We start from the raw sequence: 10,268 nt of genomic DNA, 5'->3' as shown, positions 1-10,268 counted from the left end.
TCCAGTTCAAACATATAAATGATTAAAATCCCACTGAATAGAACAGTATTTCTGAGTCATAGTGTAAGGATAGATAGATAGATAGATAGATAGATAGATAGATAGATAGATAGATAGATAGATAGATAGATAGATAGATAGATAGATAGATAGATAGATAGATAGATAGATAGATAGATAGATTCATTGATTCATTGATTCATTGATTCATTGTAATTTTGTGGCCACCTGGAGGCGCCTCATGTACCACGATTAGTTACTACACCATTGTTAGCATATTCAAATATGTTTATGAGGGTCGGGGCGTTGCCTGTTTTGGAACCTGAGTATACTGTATATATAGCTCAAACTGAGCTGCTGAATCCATAGACTAGTTCCTTATGTGCATGTACTGTATATTTTCTTTGTTTTTTGGTCTCTATCTCACTGTGTCTGATTCCCCTCAAAGGTTCAACGATATCTGTGTGATTTTATTTTCTACATTTACAAAGGAAATATTGTGTTTTGATCCTGCATATCAGTTTATATCTTTGTAATGACCTCAAATGAAACTGACATTTACTCTGAGAATGTGCTTCTCTGCTATCCACTCCTGTCGGACTCCTGTCCAAGAGCTCATCGCCATACTGTCCTTAAAGTGGCATTGTATGTTTTCATGGTGCTTATGATCCTCACAACAGTTTTTGGGAACCTGCTGATCATCATCTCTATCTCTCACTTCAAACATCTACAGTCTCCAACTCATCTGATCGTTCGCTCTCTGGCTGCCAGTGATTGTCTGCTGGGCTCTTTGGTCATGCCGTACAGCATGGTGCGATCTGTTGAAGGCTGCTGGTATCTGGGAGATTTTGTGTGTAAAGTGCATTCTAGTTTGGACATGACTTTCAGCATTTCTTCTTTAATACATCTCAGTTTAATATCTATTGACAGGTACTGGGCCATTTGTGATCCTTTAAGGTACAAAATAAGGGTCACAAACAACATTGTGACTGTATTTACTTCCTTCACGTGGCTGTTTTCATTTCTCTACAGTTTTTCTATTGTGTTTTCAGGGGTGAACAAATTTGGCTTGGAGTCGTTTATCATGCAGGTTTACTGTGTGGGAAGTTGTGTTCTGTTTTTTAACAAACAGTGGGCTCTTATTTGCTCACTTCTCACATTCTTCCTCCCTGGGACAATCATGAGCTCTCTGTATATGAAAATATTCCATGTTGCAAGAAAACATGCAAAGGTAATTTCAGAAAGAGTGACTGTGGTGGCAGCAGGAGGACTGAAGAGCCAAAGCTCTGCACAAAGAGAAGGAAAAGCAGCAAAAACTCTGGCCATTGTCATGGGTGTTTTTTACATCTGCTGGCTGCCTTTTTTTACTGCCACTGCTGTTGATCCTTTCCTCAATTTTGTGACTCCTGGGGATGTTTTTGATGCTTTGGTTTGGTTTGGATACTTTAACTCCACTTGTAACCCATTGATCTATGGTTTTTTCTATACACGTTTTCAGAAAGCCTTTAAAATTCTCATATCCACTTATATATGTGGCTTCAATAGCTCAAACACCTTGACACTTGAATGAATATTATCATATTTACTTTTATGCATCTTTTAATGCTAGTCCATCCATGAATAAATAATGTTAACTTTGTTTATTAAATGTAAACATGTTAATGCTATTGAAATAAATTATTATATCTGGCATGCATTTTCCTCTAACCATCCCAAATGTTAAACAGTAATGTCTTGAATTGGATTGAATCAGGACAATAATGAAATAATTGAATGCCTTAATTGATTACATTGTTTAAATTTTTTTAGCTAACTGTTATTTGCATATGCACAATTCTGAAATAAACCAAATTCAAAATCTCAGAAAATTTGAATATTACATGAAATCAATTTTAAAAAAAAGGATTTTAAATACAGAAATGTCGGCCCTCTGAAAAGTATAATCATGCATATGTATATAGTTATATATACTAAATATATTAGTTTCACCATTTAATTTGAATTACTGAAATACATGAACTGTTGCACGATATTCTAATTTTTCGAGTTTCACCTGTATAACTTTGACAGTAGCCTCTTATAACAGATCACTCAAAATTGTAATATGGACTCATGCACTTTCTTAGAGAGAGAGAGAGAGAGAGAGAGAGAGAGAGAGAGAGAGAGAGAGAGAGAGAGAGAGAGAGAGAGAGAGAGAGAGAGAGATCTTAATAGTTATTTACCATTTTTTTCCGTAAATATAATTTAAAAAATATTTTTTTATATAATTATTTTTCTTTGCAAAGTTTCTGATGATTGTGTGCCAACACAAATAGAGTAGTTACTACAATATTGAAATACTTCTATTGAAAAAGCTTTCATTCAGGTTTTATGCAATTAGTAGCATAAATAACATTTGATTTGTTTTATTTTTTATTTATCTGCCATATTTGATCAAAATACTTGTGTGGGAGAGATACACTAGACTAACCGAGATGGACAGGTTTATCCATTGTTAACATCTAACATGACAACTAAAGAGAAGATGGGGTTTAATGTTAAATTGTGCATAAATGAATAAGTAAAATCTGCAATTGAAAATGCCTTAATATACGTATAGCCTATTAAGTAAAATATTTAAGAGTATCAAGTATTAGTCATTTAAATGTTACCAATTAGTTATTTTCTAACCAATACAGAGGGTTATCATGTGTTACAATGTGACATACCAGATTCACATGAATCAAATATTTATGCTTAAAATGATAAAACTAAAATATAAACCTCTGGAACATCTGCTTGGATTATTAATGTATAGTAAGGATGTGCTGTGTGCTGTGCAGTTCTGAAGCATTTAATATGAAATGATATCACAAGCTTCTTTTCTTAAAAGAGACAAGAAATCAAATTTCACGTAGCACTCGGGCATTGATTGCACAACTACTTTTTTTCTGTTTTTTCTGTTAATAGTGAGAGAGACACTCCTCACAAGGATATTCCTGCTCCTTCCTGTGCGCATCACAGTCATCTCACTTTTGCAATCAATAAAATGCCATCTCATGATGAGGGAAATCCAGACCTACAAGATTTTTTTGGCCTACTGTTGCTATCCAAAATATATATAACTAATTGTTTGATATTATCTGTCTCAAAATAGCTATCATCTGCATCAAATAAATCTAGTTTTGAAATCTTCAACTTGTCCCTAAACTGTGCGAAATGTATCTCAAGTGTAAATAGTGCAGTTACAATCTACTATTGGCCCTGTCCCAAATGGAATGGCCATTTACTGGTTGTAGTGTTAATTTAGTGTATTTTTTAATTGTAAAATACAAGTGTTTGTTTTTCACCAAGTATTAGTTTTCCTATACATCGTGAAACTTAGTTTTACAAATGGGGACAACCTTTGAAGGATATTCAAAAACGTTTTTTGGTCATCACATTAAAAATAACATTTGGATAATATTTAGACTTTTGAATTATGAAGTGTGTCACTGTCACGGTAGACACATTCTCTGTCCCTTCTAGTCTCGTGTTTATGTTGTTGTATGAGTGCACGTGTGTAGTGGGCGTGAGTGTATGTGATTACCTAATCCGCTCCAGCTGATCATCATTACATCACCAGCTGCAGACACTCTCACCACGCTTTATATGCTCACCGTTGTGTTCTCATCTTTGTCAGATCGTTGTTTGATGTCGTCGGTGTTGGTGTTTCAAGTCTTCGTGTTCCTGCCCAGTGTTCCCGTTGTTCGTCGTTCTGGAGTTCGTCACCTTGTGGATTGTCTTCTCACCATCGTCTCATCACGGCACTTTCACTAGTCTGACCATCGAAGTCCCTGCACCACCCACTACCATCGGCTTGTACTGTTCTATCTGTTTTGTGACATTTTCTTCATTAATTAAAAGAGTTTACTCGCGATTGCTTCCAGTTGTCATTGGTCTATTATGACAGTCACGTTTACAGTCCGATGACAAAAAATAAGTCCTTTTATTAAAGAAAGTAAACTCCAATAGAGAAAAACATAAATGAAACAGCGTCTAGAACACAACAATACCAGATAATGAACTGAAGAAACTGAAGAGCTTAAACACACAGGGTGAGGAACTCAATGCCAACAGATGAGAACTAATTAATCAATAAACAGAGTAAAAATGAAGAGCGGGAAATTGGAAAACAGGTAACCAGGGAAATACAAATGAAAAATTAATGAAAACGAAGACAAGTAAGCAGACTGTGACAGAACACCCCCCGGGCAATGCACAACCTCACCCAATAACAATTCGACTGAGGGAGGAATGGTGGGGGCTCTGGAGGTGAACAAGGTCCACTAAAAAAGTCTCTAAATAGTTTCATAAATCACTTTCGTGAAGTGTTTGGCAAATCTCCTGGTGATATCTCTGTCAGCGACCAACTGCATCATCTTCGCCAAGGTAACATGCCCATAAATTACTATGCACTTCGTTCCAGAAACCTTGCTGCAGCTAGTGGCTGGAATAAGCGTTCGCTCCTCACGACTTTCAGGCAGGGACTCAAACCCAGTTTCCGGCTGCATCTCACTGCATACTGTGATTCCATCAGCCTTGAACAATTCATTCAACTCTCCATCCGCACAGCCAATCATATACAGTCGTGTATGGAGGACAACCAGGGCCAGCAATCCTCCCGTTTCCTTCGTTAGCCAGAGTGCGCTAGTGCTCCAGAGGCAGTTTATGAGCCAATACAGGTGGATACAACGCGTCTGACACACACAGAGTGGCAGAGGTGGCTGACCCAGGGTCTGTGTCTGTGCTGGGGGGCATGCAATTGCAGTCTCCCAAATCCATCCTCCATGACTAATGGTGAGTTTTGTTTCTGCACCTGCTGTTCATTTTTAAACCACTCACTAAAATTGTAACCCTTACTGCTTGTGATGTGTGTATTTCAGTTCACGCCCTCCTCGACTCTGGGTCAGCCGAGAACTTCATCTCTGGTAGCCTCTGCCGCCAACTCCGCCTCCCGAAATCGTCCACTCCATCTTCCTACAAGGCCAGTCGGTGACAGGAAGACCATTAAGCAAGAACTGTGTCCATCACGGTGTCGGACCCCTTCAACATCGCATTAGCCAATTACATTCTGAACCCATCTGTAATGCAATAGACCTTTGGCTGGCCCAACTGGGTCACCTCGAGTCTACTGCGGACGTGTTACAGTCCAAAAAAAATGAATAAAAATGATGGCTCAACCCGTAGCACTCTTCAGAGTAAGGTGGTATGAAAAGGTCGTATGCCCGATAGTTCCAATAATTACTTCTATTACTTCTACAATTACTGGACTGTTATAAGGTGGTTATAACAACAACAAAAAAATCTTTATACAAACTAATTTCAATAAACGTAACACAATAAACAAGACAACCATAACTCAAATTACTGTTTGTCTTTTAACCTAAAACTTGGGTACCCCGCATAGACACAACATGGTTTCACCGAGTACCGGTCCACTGCGCCATAGTGGGCGTTATAACCATGACATCATAACCACTCACCCTACCTGAGCTCAAGTTTGCCGGCGCAGCTCCCAGCAACCCGGTTCCACCAACATATAACACACAATTTAATAATAATACATAAAACAAACAAATGAGTATAAGTGATATGTCCGGAGGAAATAACAGAAGGGAAGTATCGTATGTGGATAAATGACGTAGTGCCATCAGGATCGCGTGTGCTACGGGCCACCTCCGTATTCCAGGATTTCATGCATGAGGTGCTCCGGGAGTTTCTCCCTCTACATAGACAACATTCTTATTTACTCCCATAGCCTGGCCGAACATCGCCACCATGTTGCGGAGGTCCTGACACACCTGAGAGAGCTCCAGCTTTTTTCCTTTCTGGAATCCATATTGGTTGTCGCTGATCTGGACTATGCATCTTATTCTCGCTTCTATTACCCTCTGCAATAGCTTGAGAGAGTGGGTGAGGAGCTTACTTTCTCTGTAATTTCCACAGCTTAGGGGGTCTCCTTTCTCCTTGTATATGGGTGTGATCTTGCTTTTCCTCCATTCAGATAGTATGCCTGCCTTCAAACAAGATGTCATCCATTTAATCCCTGTTCCTTTCAGCATTTTTACTAGCTCAATCGGGAGTTCATCTGGTCCTCGTGCCTAGTTAGCTGCTATCTTTTCTAGTTGTAAGCTAACCTCTGCGTCTGTAATGTTCTCAATCAGTCCTTGAACTAGAATATGTCTGTGGCAGTTCATATCTGTTATTCTTTGTATTCAGTAGGGTGTTGAAGTACTCTTTCCACCTCTCCTTGATCTTGACATCTTCGCACATGATCTTTCCTTATCCTATTCCTTTTCCTTAACGAAGTTTAGCCGATCGATGTCCTTTGCCCTCCTCTGTCTAGTCTTTGCCAGTTTGTAGATCTTCTTCGGCCCATTCTCTTTGATCTCTATAAAGCTGTTAATATGCTTTTTCTTTTGGCTTAGCTACTTCTAATTTTGATATCTTGTTCAGATTGGGATACTCCTCCCTCCCTATCCTGCTCGTCTCTAGTTCTTTTACACAGCTTGAATGCTTCCTTTTTGTTCTTCACCGCTACTTGTACCTCTTCGTTCCTCCACCATCGTTCCTCCACTCTTTCTCCAGATACTCTCTCCAAGTACCTCCTTTGCCATTTCCATTACCTTGTGATACGTGTCCTCCCATCTCAAATCGCCATCGGTCATCTTCTCCTCTAACATCTCTGATAACTTCGCTGTCAGTTCATCGCCCTTCTCTGTCTTTAGTTTCCACCAGTTTGTTTTCTTTGTTCTTTTCCTTTTCCTCTGCCGTACACACATGTCCATGACTAGTAGTCAGTGTTGTGGTGCTATTGGCTCCGGGTATCACTTTGCAATTTTTAATGGTACTCAGGTTTTCTCTTCTCACAGTTATGAAGTTAATCACGGTTTGATTTGGTCCGCTCTTGAGTGTGTGGGTCTGCTCTTCTCCATGGGCGAAGAAGGTGTTCACTAACGCAAGGTCTGTTCTCCTAAAGTCCAATGTTGTCTTTCTTTCTTCATTTCTCTGCTTTCTTGTCTTTCCTCCGTGCCATCTTACATACTCCTCTCTATCTGTGCCAACATGTCAGTTTAGGTCTCCTGCCAGGATAAGTTCTTCTGTGTCTGTGCCAGTTGGTTCCAGAATCTCTGTTTCTCTTCCTCCTCACATACCTGTTGTGGTGCACACGCTGTTATACGTCTTGTCCTGTGTTACCAGCCTCATTGCCATTATTCTGTCTGATTTCTTAATTGTTTCTATCACTTTATTCTGCCATTCCTCACTCAAGCATATTCCCATGTCGTTCAGTGGTCTTAGCCCTCCACTGTAGTACAATTTGTACACTTCTCCTAGATTGCTTGCTTTTCCTCCTGACGTCCCTCTTTTCCATCTTGTCTCTTGAAGCCAGAGGATATCGATGTTCCTCCTCTGCATCATATCTGCTATCTCTCTGCTCTTTCCAGTGAGCGTCCCGATATTCAGGGTTGCCACTCTAAGTGTTGTCTGCCTCGCTCGCTTACTTCTCACAGCGTCAAGGGCATTTTGCCACGGCACGTCGCTTAACATGGGGGACGTCCTAGCATGATCTAGTTGTCATCGAAAATCTGGCATGATTAACTGTGGCATAGGTTTTTATGGGCTGGATGCTCTTCCTGACGTCTGACGTCTTTACCCGGGCTTGGGACTGGAAGGGGACTGTGCTGGCTTGCACAGACCCCAGGCGACATTCACCGCAACACTCTATAGCCAAAGAAAATTATGTAGTCAAAACTTACATTCTACTAAATTAAAATAAGAGAAAATGATTAAAAGTATATCAGCATATATCATATGGACATTTAGAAATTACGTGTCTACATGATAATAAATTTTCATTCCAGTTTAAACACGTAAATAAACTAAATCCCACTGAATAGTACAGTAGTTCCGAGTCATACTGATGAAACTGATTTTGAGATAAACTAAGATATTATCTGGTCTTTTATATCTCTCACCTCAGTTTTTGCCCTTTTTCGTTTGCTCATGGGCTAAATTTGTGGTGTGCTCACTCCTAGGTGGGAAATAAAAAAAATAAAACAGAGAATTATAGATAGATAAATATATTGTCATTTTGTGGCCACCTGGCACCCCTCATGTACCACGATTAGTTACAGCACCATTGTTATCATATTCAAATATGTTTATGAGGGTCGGGGCGTTGCCTGTTTTGGAACCTGAGTATACTGTATATATAGCTCAAACTGAGCTGCTGAATCCATAGACTGTGTAGTTCCTTAAGTGCATGTACTGTATATTTTCTTTGTTGTTCTCCATCTGACTGTCTGATTCACTTCAGAGTTTCAACGATATCTGTGTGATTTTTTTTTTTTTTTACATTTACAAAGAAAATATTGTGTTTTGATCCTGCATATCAGTTTATATCTTCGTAATGACCTCAAATGAAACTGACATTTACTCTGAGAATGTGCTTCTCTGCTATCCACTCCTGCCGGACTCCTGTCCAAGAGCTCATCGTCTTACTGTCCTTAAAGTGGCATTGTATGTTTTCATGGTGCTGATGATCCTCATTACAGTTTTTGGGAACCTGCTGATCATCATCTCTATCTCTCACTTCAAACATCTACAGTCTCCAACTCATCTGATCGTTTGCGGTCTGGCTGCTAGTGATTGTCTACTGGGCTCTTTGGTCATGCCGTACAGCATGGTGCGATCTGTTGAAGGCTGCTGGTATCTGGGAGATTTTGTTTGTAAAGTGCATTCTAGTTTGGACATGACTTTAAGCATTTCTTCTAAAATACATCTCAGTTTAATATCTGTTGACAGGTACTGGGCCATTTGTGATCCTTTAAGGTACAAAATAAGGGTCACAAACAACATTGTGAGTCTATTTACTACCTTCACATGGCTGTTTTCATTTCTCTACAGCTTTTCTATTGTGTTTTCAGGGGTGAACACAATTGGCTTGGAGTCATTTATCATACAGGTTTACTGTGTGGGAAGTTGTGTTCTGTTTTTTAACAAACAGTGGGCTCTTATTTGCTCACTTCTCACATTCTTCCTCCCTGTGGCAATCATGAGCTCTCTGTATATGAAAATCTTCCATGTTGCAAGAAAACATGCAAAGGTAATGTCAGAAAGAGTGACTGTGGTAGCAGCAGGAGGATTGAAGAGCCAAAGCTCTGCACAAAGAGAAGGAAAAGCAGCAAAAACTCTGGCCATTGTCATGGGTGTTTTTTGCATCTGCTGGCTGCCTTTTTTTACTGCAACTGCTGTTGATCCTTTCCTCAATTTTGTGACTCCTGTTGATGTTTTTGATGCTTTGGTTTGGTTTGGATACTTTAACTCCACTTGCAACCCATTGATCTATGGTTTTTTCTATCCACGTTTTCAGAAAGCCTTTAAGATTCTCATATCCACTTATATTTGTGGCTTCAATAGCTCAAACACCTTGATACTTGAATGAATATGATCATATTGCCTTTTATGCATCTTTTAATGCTTGTCCATCCATGAATAAATAATTGTAACTTTGTTTATTAATTTAGACATATTAATAATTACATTACATATAATTAATTTGGGAACTATCCCAAATATTAGACAGTATTGTCTTAAAATTAAACAGGACGAGACTGAAATATCGAAAAAGGGAAGTGTGCTATTTTGATTCAGATACAAAAACTAAAGTATGACTGGACAGGCCCCTTACGTAACAAAAATATATGGGAATATACAGCAAAATATAATGCGACATATTACATAATACGTTTCCATATAGGAAACTACTGCTTATATTTTTCAATATACTGCAATATGCATTGACTATGTATGGCTGTATATTGATACATATAAAATATTTAGAAATGAAGACAAAAATAGCATTACATGTAATATTCATGAAGCTTTATCCTTTGTTGTGTACATATATTACACATACATGTTCCCAAATAAATGTGAATGTATGTACACAATCAGTTGTTACAACAGATTTCTAGTTCCCAGCATGCTTTGCTTCTGACTGTTAAAGGAGAGTAAATGTTCAAATTAAGTGTTATTTCACATGCTTTGCTCAATATTCATATAGGGGGAGATATGTTAGTAATTTAAGTTGTATTATTTTGGAATTTAAAATGGTTTTATGGTATGTGTGAGTTTTTGAGGTTACCATTGTACTGAAGACTAGAGCCTGTGGTTAGGTTGACCATTGGCTAAATACCATTAAAAATTCACTATGTAAGAATATGATATCTTAATATCAAGAGACC

General features: G+C 38.6%; 2 protein-coding genes across 2 annotated transcripts; both read left to right on the top strand.

Annotated features, from left to right (window-relative positions):
* The first annotated feature begins 535 nt into the window (after positions 1-535).
* On the top strand, positions 536-1,570 carry LOC143728850 (trace amine-associated receptor 4-like). The gene has a single exon (XM_077219722.1). The coding sequence runs from the start codon at positions 536-538 to the stop codon at positions 1,568-1,570; it is 1,035 nt and encodes a 344-aa protein (XP_077075837.1).
* Positions 1,571-8,328: 6,758 nt separating this feature from the next.
* Positions 8,329-9,466, top strand: LOC143728833 (trace amine-associated receptor 4-like). The gene has a single exon (XM_077219698.1). The coding sequence runs from the start codon at positions 8,432-8,434 to the stop codon at positions 9,464-9,466; it is 1,035 nt and encodes a 344-aa protein (XP_077075813.1). The 5' UTR covers positions 8,329-8,431.
* Positions 9,467-10,268: the final 802 nt, after the last annotated feature.

The sequence above is a fragment of the Siphateles boraxobius genome, unplaced genomic scaffold (genome assembly GCF_051911475.1).
Source record: "Siphateles boraxobius isolate OS27281-9 unplaced genomic scaffold, OSU_SipBor_1 8, whole genome shotgun sequence".
Taxonomy (NCBI): domain Eukaryota; kingdom Metazoa; phylum Chordata; class Actinopteri; order Cypriniformes; family Leuciscidae; genus Siphateles; species Siphateles boraxobius.
The sequence above is the reverse complement of the archived record's forward strand: the minus strand, read 5'-3'. Positions and strand labels throughout refer to the sequence as shown.